Genomic DNA, 19,643 nt, shown 5'->3' with positions numbered 1-19,643 from the left:
TTGACTCTGTTAAAATGACAATCCTGCCGTGCATTTTTTACATTTTTCAAACTATTCCCATGGCGCCACCACCAAAAGCACCGAGTCAACTGCAGACCCTAATCAATAAATTTGTGTAGGGAGGGAAAAAACATGTGTAGCTCTGACCCAAATGACGCTACCTAGGAGTGAGTAAGGGGGGGGGGGGGTTAGGGAGGTGGGGCTGGGCTTCCTATGATCGCTCGATATTTCCAGGCATCGTGCCTTCGGTACATGGTTGAATGGAACCCCTCTCTAAAAAAATGCTGGAACTTCATGGACCGGTATGTTGCAGGGGTAAACATATGGCAGGAGCTCTGGCTACCTTGCAAACACAGGGCATGGTGTCTATATTCTTCCCCAGTGATATCCTACACTATGAAGGTCTGGGATGATGTGGCGGTCAAGAGGGGCTGGACCACCTTTCCATCACCAATGACTCAGATTGTAGACAATCCGGCGTTTCCCCCCAGGGCGCAACAGTTTTCCAAAGATGGAGGGAGATGTATTGCAAGAGGATTGGCCCCCTATTTGACACAGGTGAAGTAGTGTGGCTCACTGGTTAGAGGCGGCAGACCCGAGAGCAGAGGACGGCCCGGGACCAGGGTTCGATTCCCGGCGCGGCAGGTTTCTGGACCAGGGTCAGCGGACTCGATAATTCTCTCGCCTCGGTGCCCACTCTGATCAGCGATCACACTCGGCAACTCTGGGCATTAGCTTGCCTCATCTTCACTAACGGCCCCACCAGAGAGCCGGGGATGCCTGGTCTCACCCTGGAGATACCCATTAAGGGACCATCTCTCAGGGAAGCCAGGAAGGGTTTCGCAGCGGTCAAAGCGCCGTGGGACCCTACGGGTAAGAAGTGCGCTATATAAATGCCTATACATTTACATACATACATTTACATTTACACAAAAAGATTGACAGCTGAGCCGGGACTATGAACTCTGCCCATCTCACGAGTTCCTCTACCACTCCTGCCATGAAGGGGCATCACGGCCGCTAATGGTGTTTGGGAAGTGGTTAGTATGCAAGACAGGAGATTGGCAACTCATTTCTGAATTATATTCCATGCTTTCTCCAGGCAACACGGGGAGGCGAACGAAAGGGCAGTTAAAGTGGGAGGCAGAATTGGAAAGGACACACTCTGATATACACTCTCGGGCATACCATACAGCACATAACACGGCAGGTACGGAATCCGCTTACAAGGTGGTATCATGTTGGTAATCTACGCCAGCACGAATACACGGCTGGGCTAAAGGTAAATCCAACTATGTTGGCGGGGATGCAAGATGCCTGGGTCGCTAGTACATTTAGTATGGCATTGTCCCAAATTGCAGCGCTACTGGGTGGAGATGCTAGACAATATAGACTAGGCTTTTGACACATCCCTCTATAGATTTCCAGCTTACACTATTCTGGGACTATCAAATCCTGTGACCTGTCCCTTCCATTCATTGAGGGGCATACCGATTGTGTTGGCCCTATTGTCAGCTCGACATGTGATTCTGGCACATTGGGGGACACAGACTATTCTTGGAATTAGTGCCTGGCTGCAGAAATTATGGCTGTTACTGGCCATGGAACGTTTGTCTTTGGTTTCCGACCACAAGGGAGAGTCATGCGCCGTGTTGTGAACCCCTTTTCTACATTTGCTCTCTGAGGAGCTGAGGGAGCTTACATGCCCCAAATTCTTACAAACGCTTAGCCTGCTGCCTCAGGGCGCTACATAACTTACTACGCGGCCGAACTGAGGCATCCAAGTACCCTCTCTGTTACTTAGATCCCAAGAAAAGGGGGGGGGGGTTAATTAATGTTTTGTCTTTTCTATTCAGTGCAGATAATAATAAGAAATAATACCAATCACGCTGCCGGCCTCAAGGTTGTAGGCGTACAGCTGTGTAATCACAAGTGAAGTAAGCGCTGCCGGCCAGTGGTTGTAGGCGGAAAGCGGTGTTCCTTTATTCTGACTCTCTTTTTAATAAATAGATTGGGTCCATAAAATAATAAAGGGGATGCTCGAGACCACTCCAGACCTCTTTAAGGAACCAATCAGGACATGGGTGGTTACACCCAGAGTAGTGAACACAATACAAGCCTTCTCCCTCAGAACCTATTTTCGCAGGGTATACACTCCTCCAGACTGTTGCATACCACCTATATACAGGCCTCCGCGCTAACCACAGGAGATGTTCCCCAGCCGGAAAAGAATAGCTAGAGAATTGATGCTGCAGTGGGAGGAGATGGAGAGTCGGCTGCAGCACCGCCCAAGGCAAATCAGAAAAAGGAGGTAGGTAACTTATTGGAGGGTAAGATCATTTCCAATGTCACCGTACGGTGTGCTTTGAATGCTACTGAAACAGAAGCTAGGAAGGTTAACATCCTGGCAATTCAACAGTCTTTTTTTGGCTCCGTATCTCTAGCTGTTGGCCCTTTGATGGAGAGCACCTCTTTGGTCCACAAGCAGTCCAAAATGCTGGAGAAAATTTTTAAAATATACTAAAATTGGTAAAAGCATAGGAACCCTCCAAACCCATCCACAAGGGGCTAATTTGATAGGCAAGAGTATAAGTGTGTAGCAAGAACAACTTCCCCCAAAACAGCTGCAATCATACCAACAGCTGCCACAATCTTAACACCAATGAACGGGCAGGGGATACATTCATGGTTCACACAGGGTTAACTCTAACATAGACCAATGTAGAGGCACTCCCACTAAAGGTGCCTCCACTTCAAAATATTGACTTGCCACACATTCCCTGCAATCACTACTGTCGGGGAAGGATACAGAAGTTTCTCTCTTGTTCGGAAAGATGTCATCTCAGACCACTGGGTTCCAAGTATAGTCTAACACATATATTGTCTATAGTGCTTTTCCACCCAGCTAAACCTTCCACCCCATGCTCACACCTGAAGCGCAGAACATCTCCTTCAAGAAGAGGTGCATGCACTTCTGCTCAAAGGGACCATAGAACCAGTGCCCTCCCAACACCAGGGCAAATTTTCTCCCTGTACTTGTTTAATTCCCAAAAAAGAAGGCTTTCTCAATTTTACCCTTGACCTCAGGCCCCTCAACAGATATCTTCTCTGAACAATTCCATATGACAGTCTACAGGATGGTATTCCCTTGCCATATCAACACAACTTCATCAACACTAGGTGGCAGGAGTATGCAGAGCATGCAAATCTAAGCACTACAAGCTACAAACCGATGCTTACAGGGTGCGTAATATATTCCTTCTTAACCCCTTCGCTGCGGCGGCTATTCCGCCGCAGAGCTAAGGGGGTAGGGCGGCCAGGCGGCGGTCACGTGCTTGTGACGGAATCGCTCCGTCACGGCTCGTGGGTGAGCTGTGCTTGTGACGGAACGGTTCCGTCACGAACGCGCCCACTCAATCGAACTCGCCGCGCAGGCGCGCCGAGCGGGCCGTGACGGAACCGTTCCATCACAAGCACAGATCACCCGCGGCTTGTTACGGAACGGTTCCGTCACAAGCATGCAAGGGGTTAATATTATTTATTTGTATACGGTTTTCGAGTGGCTCTATGAGGAGCATCTTTTGAGGAGAACAGCAGGAAGAGCAAGAGATCAAACTAATAAATGTGCAATTTGAAAACCTTTTTCGTGTATTTCTAAATCTTTTCCCATTTTTTTTTTTTTACAGCATATTTGCCACCCTCTGTGATGCTTCCTCCCAGACGCTTACAAACTCTTTTGCGACAAGCAGTGGAGCTCCAACGAGACAGATGCCTATACCACAATACAAAGCTGGACAATAATCTAGACTCTGTGTCTCTTCTTATAGACCATGTTTGTAGTCGGTGAGTACGAACTTTAATAAATATTGTTTTTCTGTTTTACTCATGAATTGTAGGGAAGAATTTGTATCCCTACTATGTCCATATCCTCTATATAAGCGCTATCTAAATATGAATGCAGTGTAATATTTGGGCAATACATACTGGCTGTTATGATCGGAAGCTGTTCAGGCATGTCCTTTCCCATCTCACATTCACTGTTTTCATTTTTTCTGTGGTCACTAAGGACTGGAACCATTGATGCAAATTCTTCATATTTTTTCCTGTTCCTGTTAATTTTTCATCATATTTATTTTTTCCCCTCTTGTCTGTTCCTCTGTGTTTGTTTTGCTCTGTTTTGCTCTATTTTGCTCTGTTTTGCTCTGCTCCGATCAGCCCATAAGATCTTACCCCTTCTCCCTCCGACCTCTAGGAAACCTCTTATCCAGGGGCTGATTGTCTCGAGGTTGGATTATAGCAATGCGCTTTTTTTGGGCGCTCTAGAAGCAACGCTCAATAAACTCCAACAAGTGCTGAACGCAGCAGCAAGGCTGCTGATGAATATTACAAGGAGACAGTCAGCAAAACAGGCATTGAGAGCGTTGTATTGGCTTCCGGTGCGGGAGAGGATAACATTTAAATCTCTGTACGGCTCATAAAATCCTGCGGGGGGAAGGGTCCTCCCATCTTGGGTAATATGGTGCTCCTTTACAAGGCTACTAGAGCCCTACGCTCTGACCACAAATTTTTGTTACAAGTGGCCAGAGTGAAAAGAGCCCTGATGGGTGGTAGAAGATTCTCGGTGAACGCAGCCAAGTTATGGAATGCGCTGCCTTTGAATCTAAGGATAGAGACTGGTACTATTCGGTTCCGAAAGCTACTCAAGACCCACCTGTTCCCCGCTTAATGCTGTCTTCTTAACTCCACACCCTTGAGTCATGAACGAGCACTGGGATGCCCGAGGGTAACCGGGCGCTATACAAGATTCCAAATAATAATAATAATTATACTATAAGTGCATTTTCCAAATTGGTCTTTGCAACTGACAGTCCCGTCGGGCCTGACTATTTAGTTTTAGGAACATATATGTGGTTATTTCTGTCACCAGTTTATGCCAGTAAATGTACGTCCCTTCTGTAACTCACTACAGCAGGCTAGACTTCAGAAACCTACTTTGTTCCTTGGACTCACTGTAAAGTACAACAGCTAACTTGTGGAGGTACAAACCAAGCTTTGGGCCTCCATAGTCAAAAAGAGCAATTATGACTTATGTAGAATTGACCGTCATACATTGAAACTGAAGATTATTGGTTGTTGCTCTAACTACCGTTCTAATGCTTGAAGCAGCAACATGCAGCTCAGGTTAGTAACTCATAACCTCTATTCTTAGATAGGTGTATGGATATTGGATCCTGTGCCAGGGCCTTTGTTTTGAAGCATTCCCATTTTGGGAACTTCAAGAGAACTTGCAGCTCGCGGACTTTAGATTAGATTTATAGTTTTCAATCCGCTGATATGTCTGGTGCCCACTTTTTTCTTTTCAAACCATTGGCACAGGATTTTTCTGAAAGATGAATGTATTCAGTCAAATTGTACATCAAACAATATGCTGTCTTTCATCCTCAGCCACTTCCCCATCACAGCCGATCTGTGTACTGGAGGTGAGTGGACTTCCAGACTAAGCAACTCCAAAGCTCAGTCTCTATGGCGCTTGCCATTCTTGCATCCCATTTCTGCAGATGATACTGCAGTAATAGTATCGTTTTTTTCTGCATGGCTTGGAGTCAAAGGAGCCAGCAGCAACTGATAACCTTGACGTTTTTGACCCGGGTGTGCCACTTCCTTTGCATGTAACACATCGTTCTCTCGCTCGCTCTCGCGCTTTCTCTCGCGCTCTCTTGCGCTCGCGCTTTCTCTCGCGCTCTCTTGCGCTCGTGCTTTCTCTCGCGCTCTCGCTCGCGCTTTCTCTTTCTTTCTCTATTCTTTCCCCAGTAATAGGAATCCAGCGTCTATTCGAAATAGGTAACTCGGGAGAATGTAGTACCGGTGAATCCAGCATTCTGACCAGTTTCTTCTAGGCCCAGCTGGTCGTGGAGACTGTCTGAATGTCTATAGGGTCACGTGGGTAACCCAGGGGCAGTACTGTATTTAATGTGTCCGGCAGGACCAAATCTGCCTCAGGACGTAAATAATGAATCCTGGTATCTGGGTGGAACCAGGAGTGAGCAGAACTGCACTAAGCGATCAACTGGTACAGCTAAAGATTGGGGACTCCAAAACCTTCTCTATGATATGGAAGTGTCCTAACTTCCCAGCGGACCCTGGGTCGTTTGCCTCCCTAAGTCAGTCGGATAAGATGGGTGTATATTTGTTTAAAGAATCGATTTAGTAACTGGATGGGTTAGGCAAGAATTTAGGCAGGATAATCATTTTAATCAGAACAAAATCGCCCAGAAATCTAAAGTGGAAGTCGTAGCCACCTGTCCACTTGCTTTTCCAATGTGTGCACCGCCGTTCCGTAGTTCAACAGTATATTTTCGGTGGTATTTAAGTGTATATGTTCGAGGCATGTGGGCTGCTGAATTCATATCTGTGCATAGATCGCCGCCTAGTGTTGGGTCCGGATGATTGCACATTGTTGTCCTGGAAGAGTCTTTGAAGTATCACGAGATAGGTGACTCCTCCCCTGGATTACAGTGCGCATGGGCATCCCCTCCATCCTCAGATTGTTTTTTTTTCCGCCATTGGGTTCGGATGTTACTATCTTAGCTCAAGTTAGGAAAACTTTCTACAAAGCCAAAAGGCTTTCGACAGCGTCTGTATAGTTTCGTTCGGTACCGATAAGTTTGCTTCGAGATGACATCGAGGAATCAGACGTTTTTTTTTTCCACACTCGACCCGATCTTCGATCTACGATGGAAAGAAGCCCATTCAAGAGGTGTCCACTTTGCAATGCAAAATACCCGCTCATCGATGTCCAACCGGTGTGCAACAAGTGCCTGTCTCCGGATCACAACGAAGCCAACTGTATGGCCTGTGCCCGGTTCAGGTCGAAGAAAACTCTTCGGATTCGATGCGCAGCTCGATTAGAGTCAGAGATCAGCGCCTAATCCAGAAAACATCTTCGGGACCGAAGACGAAGAGGTCATTGATCTGGAGGATCGGGAAGAACACTCGGATCCTGTTTCGGAGCATGACTGAGTATGACGCCGAAGATGAAAAGATATTGGAAGAAGAAGAAAACGTTGTCTACGAGGTAGGAGACGACGCAGATGCCCTTGGGGCCATAGAAGATAGCTCAGGTGAGGAGCTAGGCCCAACCGTCGATACGGGGGCCGACGATGAAGCACTCGATAAGGCTCAGGTCGAGGGATCGCCACAAGGCCTTACCCGAGATCTATCGACTCGTTCTACAGCCCCGCATGAAGGCCCGGCTACGAACATATATAAAGAGCCATCGGTATCGGAACTGCCATCGGTCGATCCAAAGAAACCGAAAGCATCACTACCAAAAACGAAACCAAAAGTGCAGCTGACTCTGGTTGGTTCCAAGGCCTCAAACCCCTCTGAGCCGAAGAAACAGAAGAAGGCCATCGATACCGAGAAGTTAAAAAATGTCATCGAGCCGAAGGTTGGGGCACCGAAGACCAAGGTCAAGGCTGTCGAACCGACTAAGTCGGCGCCAAAGGGAGTCTCAACAGACAAGAGGCTCGAACCGAGAGAGGGGGTCGATCCTCTGACAAGGCCCGAGACCAAGACGAAGACTGGCTCAAAGGAACCTGTCGAGTCGACACAGCCGACCCCATTCGTATCCAAACAGGTGTCGGAGTCACTTCAACGCATCAAAGAAAAGGCTACGGCGGTCGGACTGAAGAAGGCCCCAACCCCGAAGTTGGTCGGAAAAATTCAGACCGCATCGACACCAATCAAATTCGGGTTGCCACCGATGGTGCGACCGAAGATGTTCGACCCGAAAAAGGGTATCGGAGCCATTAAAGGAGTGTCGATGGGACTAGGGGCTACAGAAGAGCCTGAAGAACAAAGTCAAGGCAGTTCATCGACTCGGACACTGGTAGACTGTCTATTTATAAGAGGAAATTAATACCAGAAACACCCATGGAGTCTTATAAGATTCCATTAAAAAAGAAGAGGGATTCAACCACATCACCAGCTCTTGTGGAACCTCTGCAATCCTATGGACAAGAACCTCAGTCTTTTTCACCCACATATTCAGATGTGGATGCAGGGGATGACTATAATGAGGATGCCTCTTATCAAGTGGACACTGATCCCAACGATCAGAACCAACCATGGGCAGATCCAGCTGACACAGGGGATCCACAGAATGCCCCTGACACACATACATTCAATGCAAAAACATCTCCTATGGAGGACACTACTGCCTTTAACGCCCTTATTGAAAGAGCGGCGGGTAACCATGATGTGCAACTGCATGCTGACCCTATTGAGGAAGATTTTCTGGTTGACACCTTTTCCACTTCGGAAAGAACCGTCAAGACTCTGCCCATGCTAAGAGGGGTCCTTAAGCATGCGGATGACATTTTTATGGAAACCACCAGGGCAAGGGTATTAAACCCTAGAATTGAAAAGAAATATAAACCGGCACCTGTGGACCCTACTTATATAAGAGGACAGTTGCCATTGGACCCATTAGTTGTTTCTAATGCACGTAAGAGCGCAAACTCCCAGACTACAGGTGATGCTCCTCCTCCTGACAAGGAGTCGAAAGTACTGGAAACTTCGGGGAAAAGGGTGGCAGCGCAGGCAGCTAACATCTGGCGCATTGCCAACACTCAGGCACTCTTGGCAAGATATGACAGGGCCCATTATGATACCCTTGAGACACTGTTGCAACACCTACCAGATCAGTATAAGGAGGGAGCAGAGCTACTAATCCAAGAAGGAAAGCTTAGAACCAATGCTTCCATCAAGTGCGCGCTAGACGCAGCTGACACTGCAGCCAGAGCCATTAACACTAGCGTCCTGTTAAGTAGACATGCCTGGTTAAGAATCTCGGGATTCAAACCAGAAATACAAACTACTATCCTCAATCAGCCAGTTAACCCGGACTACTTATTTGGACCTGAGGTTGACACCACCCTTGAAAAGATTAAAAAAGACACCATGACTGTAAAGTCTATGGGGGCTCTACAGTCACAGCAGTTTTGGGGTGGCTCCTTTCGTCGCTCCAATAATAGAGGACCTTCAAGAGGCCAAAAGGCACAGTATAATAAAGAGGTACACAAACCACCTACAATAAACACAACAGGGGTGGATATCGTGGAAACAACATCAAGGGCAGAGGAAGAGGAAACAACAATTCCAGATCCTCTTCCAATAACAAACAGTGACGCCCTGTCACTGCCCCCCGACCATATAACACCGGTCGGGGGAGACTGCAACAGTTCCTGCAGGTCTGGAAATCCATCACCACAGACAGGTGGGTGAGAGACATTGTCCAGTACGGGTACTGTCTAGAGCTGACATCCACTCCACCCAACATACCACCAAGACACGGTCCTATGTCCGCAGAGCACTTACACTTATTGCAGCAGGAGGTCGTCAGCATGCTGCAAAAAGGAGCCATAGAGCTCGTGCCTGTAGAAGACCAATGCTCAGGGGTGTACTCTCTGTATTTCTTAATCCCCAAAAAGGACGGGTCTCTCAGACCCATACTGGACCTACTGCCTCTAAACGGATACATTCTGTCAGAGCATTTTCATATGCTCACCTTACAGCAGGTTCTACCGTTACTCAGTCAGGGAGACTTCCTCGCCACACTAGATTTTATCTATTTATTTATTTATTCAAAGTTTTATATAGCGCGAACAGGATCCTTACAGATATCAGAGCGCTTCACAAAGACAGGGAGGGGCAATAGGAGTAAACAGAGATAATGGGAACAGTATAATAGTCAGTGACATGGTAATAACATGGATGATAAAAACAAACATAAAACCAATCCATATATGATCAGGTAAATAACATGGTAACATGGTAATAACATGGTAATAACATGGTAATAACATGGTAAGTAACATGGTAATAACATGGATGATAAAAACAAACATAAAACCAATCCATATATGATAAGGTAAGGGAGTAGTATAGAGCAGCACAGGTCATTGATCCGACTACAATGGCGTACAGGTGGATCAGTAAACCAACGTGTATCATATCTTGGTCGGTAGTAAGAGAGTAGCGTAATAGTGCCCCCAACAAGTCAAGTATAGTGCCAGGGGATAGGCAGAGCAGCGGTACAAGCAATGCAGAGTCTCTGACCCAACATCTGTAGCGATCAGGAGATCTTGGCCAGAAGCATTGTTTTCACCTCTTTCTTGAAGAGTGCAGTGGAGGTGATTAGCCTTGTTTCAGGAGGGAGCGCATTCCAGATCCTGGGTGCCATTCCAGAGAAGGAGCGTTTGTAAGTTTTCGCTTTCCGAAATCTACGAGGTTTCAGGAGTAGATTTTTAGTACTCCTATTGGATCTCGAACCTCCTGATATAGACAGCTTTTGAGCGAGGTAGTTGGGTGCCTTGTGGTGCACGGCCGCGTGTGTCATAGTTGCAATTTTTAGCTGTATTCTGGCTTCAAAAGGCAGCCATTTTAGAGACTTTAGGTCTGGGGATATGTGCGAGTGCTTTCTAGAGCCAGTAATGAGTCTCGCGGCAGCGTTCAGGGAGGCTCTTAAGGGTGCTGTTGTGGATAGTGGGAGACCGCTGAGGGTCGCAATTCCGTAGTCTATTCGAGGGATGACTAGAGCTTGTACAGCAGTTTGGAAGTCTTTGGCCGGGAGGAAGGGTTTAATTTTCCTCAGCGTGTTAATTTGGAAATTAGCTGCTTTTGTGGTTTTGCTGACGTGCTGCTGCATGTCGAGCTTGGCGTCGAGTGTGATGCCTAGGGATTTCGCCGAGTCCACGATGGTAGGTTGGACATTGAGTGCTGTTAGGTTGTTGAGCCAGGTTTGGGTGGTGGAGATTTTCGCCGGAGGTGAGATGAGTAGGAACTCAGTTTTTAGAGCATTCAGTTTGAGGTGATTATCGGCCAGCCAGGATTGGGTGTTAATAAGCGTGGAATTCAGCTGTTTGATATCTTCCGGGGACTGTAACTTTAGGTAGAGTTGTGTGTCATCAGCGTACATATGGAATTGAACATTGGATGCTTGAAGCAAGGTGGCGAGGGGTTCCATAACGAGGTTGAACAGTGTAGGAGAGAGGGTGGATCCTTGTGGAACCCCTAGATCTGCAGGCACAGGTGTAGATAGTACATTGTCGATCTTGAACCTCTGAGACCGGTTGTGAAGGAAAGACGAAAACCATTTGAGAACAGTTCCCGATAGCCCCATCCTAGTACTTAGCAGCTCCAACAAGTTCTCATGTTTGATCGTGTCAAATGCTGACGAGAGATCAAGAAGGATGAGGAGGCAGGACTCATTACGATCCAGAATTTGGAGGGCGTCATCAATTATGTGTGTCATAGCTGTTTCCGTGCTATGTTTCGCTCTGAAACCTGATTGATGAGGGTTGAGGAGGTCAAATTGATCAATGTGTTTTGTTAGTTGGAGTTGGACACATTTCTCCAACAGTTTGGCCAGGGTGGGGATATTGGTGATGGGCCGATAATTGTTTAGGTCAGACGGATCAGCTGTAGGTTTCTTGAGTATAGGCGTGACTTGCCCCACCTTAAGGGAGTCTGGAATGTGTCCTTGTTGCAAAGAGCTGTTAATGATCTTGGTCCAGAGAGGGAGGAGCAAGGGGATAAAGTCTTTTACAGCATTAGCAGGTAGAGGGTCTGTGAGGTGATTAGAGGGCTTCAAAGTGCAGAGCAGTTTGTGTATAGCTTCTTCCGAGTAGGTGTCGAAGTACTGCCAGGATGCCTTGTTTTTAGGTTGAGTGTCAGCCATTCTGGTGTAGTTGGAGTATCGATTTACATCCATGATGAGGTCATTTCTTATGTTGTCAGTCTTATGTTTAAAGAAAGCAGAGAAGGCTTCACAGTGTGGAGTGTCATTTGTTGTGCTATTTGATTGTGTGGGTTGTGCCTTTGTTTGGGTTTTGATTAGCTCGAACAGTTTTCTTGGCCTATTCTTCGCTTGGTCCAACTGGCGGCTGAAGAAGTCCGACTTTGTGCGCTTTATTTTCCTAAAGTAGGCATTTCTCTTGTTCTTGAGCTTTTTGAGATGCAGTGCTGAAGGGTCCGATCTCCAGGTGCGCTCTGCCATTCGCATATTACGCCTTTCGTCATTGAGACTGTCATCATACCAGGGGTTGGAAATTTTGGTGGAGACTCTCTTCAGTTGCAGAGGGGCGACTTCATTGACTATTGTATTCATAGAGTCAAGGTAGTGGTCAGTCAGTGATTGAACATCTGAGGCACCTGAAGGGGGAAGGAGGAGGTTGCCGATGTGGGGAGGTAGGGTGGAGGGGTTAAGATTCTTCAAATCCCTTTTCCATGTTTTGGATTTGATTGGTTGAGTATGGTTAGGTTTAACTTTTTCGTTGATAAAGAAGGTGATAATGTGGTGATCTGACCAATCGCAGGGTAGAATCGCTTCCAGTTGAATAGCGTTCTCTTTGGCAATGATGAGATCGAGTATCGCGCCTTTGTCGTGTGTTGGTTTATCGCATAATTGGGTGAGGTCAAGCGCATTGAGGAAAGTTTTTTTAGACTATTCACTGAAGTGTCTTTCTGATCGTTCCAGTGGAGATTGAAGTCACCCAGGTAGACTTGAGTGGTCTGCCGACCGGCGTTGGAAGTGATCAGGTCCATGACTTGTTGGGTGAATATGAGATTGTCACCAGGCGGGTGATAAATGAGATGTAGAGTACATACTTGTTTGCCCTCACTGATGATGTCTAGGCAGAGGAGTTCACAGGAGGAGAGGGAGGGTGAGGTGACTTGAGTAACGGAGAGGTTGCTCTTAACAATGCATGCAATTCCCCCGCCCGTCTTGCCAGGAGACCTGTCCAGCCTAATGATGTGATAATTGGGGGGGACTAGTATGTCCATAATCGGGGTAGAGGCTTCAGTGAGCCACGTTTCCGTTAGAAAGGCTAGGTCTAGCTCCCTATTTGAGACAAGATCCGCGATGTCGGAGGAATGTCTCTGGGCCGATCTGCAGTTTAGTAGGATGCATTTGAGTTTGGGAGAGAGAAGGGTGGTCGAGCTTTCTAGTGTGAGGGGAACTTTCCTGAGGTTGTTAGGGACGGAGCCTCTGTTGTTGAGTGTTGGGAGCCTCAGAGCGTTTGTGGGAATTGTGGGTATGGGGATGTGCGAATTGGAAAAACCTTTTACCGGACCTGGGCCATAAGAGCGTAGGAGAGAGCAAAGGTCGAGGCCCGACAAGGGGCTGAGAACACGACGGGGGCGGTGGGAGTTATTGCGAACGGGGATAGTGGACCATTGCTGGTGTCGTCGGGGGCGAGTGTATGTAGGAAGGGTGCGTCGTTTGTAGGGTAATGGGATGGTGGGAGGTAGACTGGGCTGTGAGGAGAGAAGGTCTTTGATTGCGTGGATGTCTTTTTTGATTTGTAAAATTTCCTCCTTGACTTGTTGGAGTGTGGATAAGGTCAAGTCAGGAGGGTTGATGAGGTGTTCCGCGGTGCTAATGGGTGGGATGGTATTCAAGGTGTGGACGTGTTTGTGGGCGAGGGGTGTGAGTGGTGAAGGTGAGGCAGGCGGAGGGTGGGAAGCATAGATAGTGACTTCAGTGGGAGACGGTACAGGTGAGTAGAAGAGTGAGTGAAGGTTGAAGACAGTGGGGGAGACAGGAGGGTAGTGAGGGCTAAGAATAGGAGGTGGGAGAGAGGGGGGTGATAGGGTAAGTGAGGAGGTATGTTCTGTATCTTGTGTTGGGAGGGGGATGACGTTATGAGTGGGAGTGGGGAGGGAGCGGGGAAGGGAGAGGTGTCTGCCATGGGGGGAATGGGGTGGTTGGGTGGATAAACTCCGAGTGATGGTGTGTGCAGATGTAGGCGTGTTGTGGGTGGGAGTTGTTGTGTCGGGTGTGAGAGACACGTGGGTGGGAGTGGAGAGAGAGATGGGGAGGGAGAGGTGTCTGTCGAGGGGGAGATGGGAGGGGGTGGATAAACTTTGGGCGGTGGCTTGTTCAAATGGTGGAGTGTTGTGGGTGGGGGATGATCTGTCCGAGGGGAGAGAGATGGAGGGGGTGTGTGTGGGGATAAGAAGTGTCATGTTGGAGGGGCTACTAGTATGTGCGGTGGGGATATTCGTGACTGTCCTTGGGGAGTGGCGTGCGTTAACAGCAGGTGGGCCATTTACTGGGGTACTGGTGGTAGAGGTGTAGTAGGTGGTGGCTACGAGGTCAGGGGGGATAGTGCTGGCGGACTTCTGGGTTCGGGTCCGCAGTTTGGAGAGGTGCTCTTTGAACTTGGGGAACAGGTTGTCTAGTAGTTCCAGGTTCTTGTCCGTGGCTTGGATCAGGACAATCCCGGTATTATAGATTGTAATGGTAGACCTGCCAGGGAAGAGGTGGGAAGGTGTGATGGTGAGAGTTGAGCCATGGGTTGTTTTCTTGGTGATGGAGACTGTGAGTAGAGATAGGAAAGTTTTTCTCCATTGGGCTCTGCGTGAGGTGTGGAAGATGAAATCAGTATTCAGGGCTCCATTGCCCGATGAGAAGTAGGTGTCAGCAAAGGGTGTTTCCGGGTGCGCCCTCAAGAAGTTGTGTTTGAAACGTTTAGTGGCACTTTTGGAGAGAGGGGTGGAGGGGTAGTTAATTCTAAAAGTGTGCTTGCCGTTGAGCTCCATTTTAGAGAGGCTGTGGTGTTAGGTGTCTGAACTAGGGCGATAGTACACGCTGTCAGCCGCTAGTTACAGGGCCAAGGAGGACACTAGTGAGTGAGCACAGATATAGGGGGTGGAAGTCAGTGTGATCCCCGAACAGCCAGTGCGTGGGAGCATCTTATCAGATGTATCCTATATACAAGGTAGCAGTCAGCTTACACCGTGTGACCAGCTATGCGAGGTAAGGCCTATTAGGTGGAGGCTAAGTTACATATCAGAATGTACAAGGTAGCAGCAATGTAGTCTAGGCTTAGAAAGTGGCTGGGCGCAGTTTGCCTGACAGAGAGAGTTGGATGAGGTAGTAATAATCAGTGCAATATCGTGACGTAGCTTACAATGAAAACCCAATAAGAAAATCTGAAAGATGCGTATTTCCATATACCCATACACCCATCACACAAAGTATCTCAGGTTCACTATTCAAGATCAACATTATCAGTTCAAAGTCCTCCCTTTTGGAGTAACGACGGCACCCAGGGTGTTAACAAAGTGCCTGGCGACGGTGGCAGCACACCTAAGGAGACAGCACATACATGTCTACCCTTATCTGGACAACTGGCTTATTCAAGCAAAGACGGCCCAGCAGTGTGCCAGCCACATGTCCCACACCATTCATCTTCTTCACAGTCTTGGATTCTCGCTGAATTATCCAAAGTCACATCTTCAGCCCGCCCACGTGCGACAGTACCTGGGCGCGACAATAGACACTCTGGCAGCCAAAGCTCAGCCAAATTCAGTGAGGATAAACCGCATGCAATTGCTGATACAAAAATTCAGACCCCAACACTCGCTTCCAGCAAGAGTGTTCATGCAGTTGATAGGCATGATGGCCTCCTGTATCTTCATAGTCCCGCACGCAAGACTACATATGCGCCCGCTTCAGGAGTGCTTGGCACGTCAGTGGAATCAGGCTCAAGGACAATGGAAAGACCTAGTGTTGGTGAGCGGTCGGGCATACAACTCTCTGCATTGGTGGAACCCACAAAACCTTTGCAAGGGCCGACCGTTCCAAGAGCCGACCGTTCCAAGAGCCTGTACCACAAATAATACTGACGATGGACGCATCTCTTCAAGGATGGTGAGCTCATGTACTCCATTACACGGTGCAGGGGTTATGGACGACACAGCAGAAGAAGATGCACATCAACCTTCTGGAATTGATGGCAATCTTCATGGCAATGAAAGCTTTCAAAGTACACCTGTGCAACAAGGTTGTGTTGATCCGGACGGACAACATGACTGCCATGTACTACATACAGAAGCAGGGAGGAACACACTCTCCACAGTTGTCTCATCTGGCTCAAAGCATGTGGAAGTGGGCCATTCAGAGGAACATCTTCCTCATGGCGGAACACCTCCCGGGCAAGGACAACCAAATGGCGGATCTGCTCAGCAGACACAGCCACCAAATACACGAGTGGGAGATACATCCATCAGTACTCCAACCGTACTTCCAGCAGTGGGGTCATCCAGAGATAGACCTATTCGCCACAAGGGAAAACGCAAAATGCCAAAGCTTCGCTGCCAGGTTCCCACTCCGCAGTCACAGGGCAATGCGATATGGATGAACTGGTCAGGCAGATTTGCGTACGCTTTTCCCCCAGCACCTCTAATACCGCTGGTGGCACGCAAGCTGAAGCAACACCCGATGACACTCATCCTGGTTGCTCCAACGTGGGCACGCCAGCCATGGTACACCACGCTAGTAGAACTTTCCGTGGTACAGCATCAAAGACTGCGGTTAACACCTAAACTTTTAACGCAGAGCCATGGCGAAATTCAGCACCCAGATCCGCAACAGCTCAACCTGGCGATCTGGCTCCTGAAGTCATAGAATTTGGCTACCTCAACTTGCCGCCAGAATGTATGAATATCAAGGAGGCAAGAAGACCCACAACCAGAGCATGTTATGCGGCTAAATGGAAAAGGTTTGTCATATTGTAACAATAATGACATTACCCCACTGGATGCATCAATTCAAAACATTATCTATTATTTGTTGCACTTATACAGATGTAATCTAGCGTAAGTTCCATTCGTATACATTTATCCGCAATAGCAGCTTATCTTCAGAACAGGCAGCACCTCTCACTATTCAGAGTGCCTGCCATTAAAGCTTTTCTGGAGGGGCTCAAAAGAGTGATCCCTCCCAGACACCCACCTTCACCGGTCTGGAACCTGAATGTGGTCCTCACCAGACTGATGGGACCACCTTTTGAACCTCTACACTCTTGTGAGATTCAATTTCTGACCTGGAAAGTTGCTTTCCTAGTAGCCATTACTTCACTAAGAAGAGTTCGTGAACTCCAGGCACTAACCATTCAAGAGCCATTCATACAGGTCCACGCAAATAGAGTTGCACTACTCACCAACCCTACATTCATACCTAAGGTGATTTCGCAGTTCCACATGAACCAAACCATAGAACTGCCATTTTTCTATCCTAATCCGGAAAATGTCGCATAGAGATCTCTGCACACATTAGATGTCTAGAGGGCTCTTATGTACAATATAGACAGAACAAAGGATTTCAGGAAGACAAAACCACTGTTTGTTGCCTTTTCTCCACAGCACAAAGGCAACCCCATTTCCAAAGCAGGAATGGCCAGATGGATCGTTAAGTGTATACAGATTTGCTATGCAAAGGCTAAACGCACACTAACCATTCCTCCAAGAGCACACTCCACACGTACGTTAGGAGCATCCATGGCTTTCCTGGGGAACATTCCTTTAGAAGAGATATGTAGAGCAGCCACATGGTCCACTATACATACATTTACGAAACACTACTGCGTAGATGTATATTCAAGACAGCAGGCAGCTGTAGGACAGGCTGTTCTTAAAACTCTTTTTCAGACTGCTGCAGCTGGCACGGGCTGCCGCCGCTAACAAGAGGGACTGCTATGTAATCTATGCACAGATATGAATTCAGCAGCCCACATGCCTCGAACCGAATATGCTACTTACCAGTATACATCTGTTCTTGGCATATAGGGCTGCTGACATTCATATCGCCCACCCTCCTCCCCGGCGCCTGTAGCAGCTGTAGCATTCAGAATTACTAGGTAGCATGGACATCACTCACTGTATTACACCATCTCTGCCACAATGGCGAAAAACAATCGGAGGATGGAGGGGATGCCCATGCGCACTGTAGTCCAGGGGAGGAGTCGCCTATCTCGTGATACTTCAAAGACTCTTCCAGGACAACAATGTGCAATCATCCGGACCCAACGCTAGGCGGCGATCTATGCACAGATATGAATGTCAGCAGCCCTACATGCCAAGAACAGATTCATACTGGTAAGTAGCATATTCGTTATCCCCAGGTACTTTATAGAGTCTGAGCACCAGGAAAGTGGATACTCTCAATCCCATCTGGCAGTGCCGGTGATGAGGGTAAATATCACAGACTTGTGCCAATTTATGCCAAGGCCGGAGAAGCTGCCAAACCTGATGATCTCCCTAATTAGTGGTTCTAAATTGTTTTGGGGGTCCCTGACACATAGTATAATGTTGTCTGCGTATAGTGACACCAGTAGAGGCCCAGTGTTAAATTGGAGCCCCCTCTTTAGATGACGCTCCTGGAAATATCGAACGAATGGGTCCATTGCCAATATGAAAAAAAGTGGTGACAGGGGTCATCCCTGTCTGGTGCCTCGGGATAATGTAAAGGACCGGTAAAGCGTGCCATTTAAGCGCAGTCTGGCAGTGGGGGCAGAGTACAACAGTGCAGTGAAATTTACGAACCAAAAGGGCATGCCCAACCCACGCATGACTGTCCATTTAAATGGCTACTCCAGGGAGTCGAAAGCTTCCTCCGCGTCCAGCAGTACTGCAGCTGCGGTAGTCATCGGGTTGATTCGGTGCAGTATTGCAAAGAGTGCGCAGATTTAGGGAAGTAGATCTTTGGGGTACAAACCCCGACTGGACAGAGGATATTACTTTGTCCAGTAGCAAGACGAGCCCCATAGCGATCGTTTTCACCAGTATTTTATCATCTAAATTTAAGAGTGACAAAGGTCTGTACGACCCGCATAGCAAGGGATCTTTACCGGGATTCAGTAATAAAACGATCACTGCTTCGCTTCTCTGATTCTGATCTAAAGATTTGTGATAGACCTCTGAGCTTCGGGGCTAATATATCTTTGTATTGTTTATAAAAGTCCCCAGTGTAAACCATCTAGGCTGGGAGCAGTAGAGCTGTTTAAAGCATCAATTGCACTGATTTATTTCATCTGTAGAAAATGGCTCGGTGAGAAACTCCTGCATATATTTTTCCATCTATACCAGTGCTATCTCAGCGAAATAATCCTATCGCTCCGTGGAGTTGTGCACTAGTTTGGAGGTACAATTTTTCATAATACGCTAGGAATGCGTTCCAGATATCTGATGAATCCGTTGAGATATGTCCAGAGTCAGTCCGGAGTTCCGTGATGTATGATTTGGAGTATGCTGGTCTCAATAGCTGTGCTAATGTGCGCCCCGACCTCTCACCCTCGCCATATCTTAGTACTATTGCAAATTTACTCAGGAAGTGGGTTTCCCTGTATGCAGCTTCCAGAAATTCTATCAGCAACGCCAATCAGCGCTTTACTCCCTCAGTAGCGTCTGGAGAGAAGCATAGAGACATCTAAATCGATCAGCTGCTGTTCGATAGTAGTTGGAGTTTTCTCAGATCTTTTAGCACCCCCGTGTGTTTTGATATGGCGATGCCCCTGATGTTGGCCATAAACGCTTCCCAAAGCGTCGCCCATGTGTCTACTGACCCCGTGTTTAAATCTAAATAATCCTCGGATGTGTGCGGGTGGATTTGCTTTTTAGACTGCTGTGGCGAAAAGGCTTACCGATATAGTGTTGGAACCCGTGAACTGTACTCCTGAAATTTGCTTACTGGGTTATGCTAAACGCCTTAATCCCTGCAATCGGTGAGTTGTCGCATTTTCTACTCTATTTGCAAAAAGGGCTGTTGCGTAATGTTGGGGTGCCAAGACAGT

General features: G+C 47.7%; 1 protein-coding gene across 4 annotated transcripts in view; it reads left to right on the top strand.

The window, feature by feature from the left end:
- WDR26 (WD repeat domain 26) overlaps positions 1-19,643 on the top strand; it is a 702,982-nt gene that overhangs the window by 163,887 nt on the left and 519,452 nt on the right. For all 4 annotated transcript variants that reach the window (XM_086927969.1, XM_086927971.1, XM_086927970.1 and 1 more), the window contains exon 6: positions 3,687-3,843. In XM_086927969.1, the coding sequence (XP_086784095.1) occupies positions 3,687-3,843 (157 nt within the window). The remainder of the gene's footprint in view (positions 1-3,686; positions 3,844-19,643) is intronic.

Source organism: Lissotriton vulgaris, chromosome 6 (genome assembly GCF_964263255.1).
Source record: "Lissotriton vulgaris chromosome 6, aLisVul1.2, whole genome shotgun sequence".
NCBI classification, from domain to species: Eukaryota; Metazoa; Chordata; class Amphibia; order Caudata; family Salamandridae; genus Lissotriton; species Lissotriton vulgaris.
This window is presented reverse-complemented; position numbering and strand designations above follow the sequence as displayed.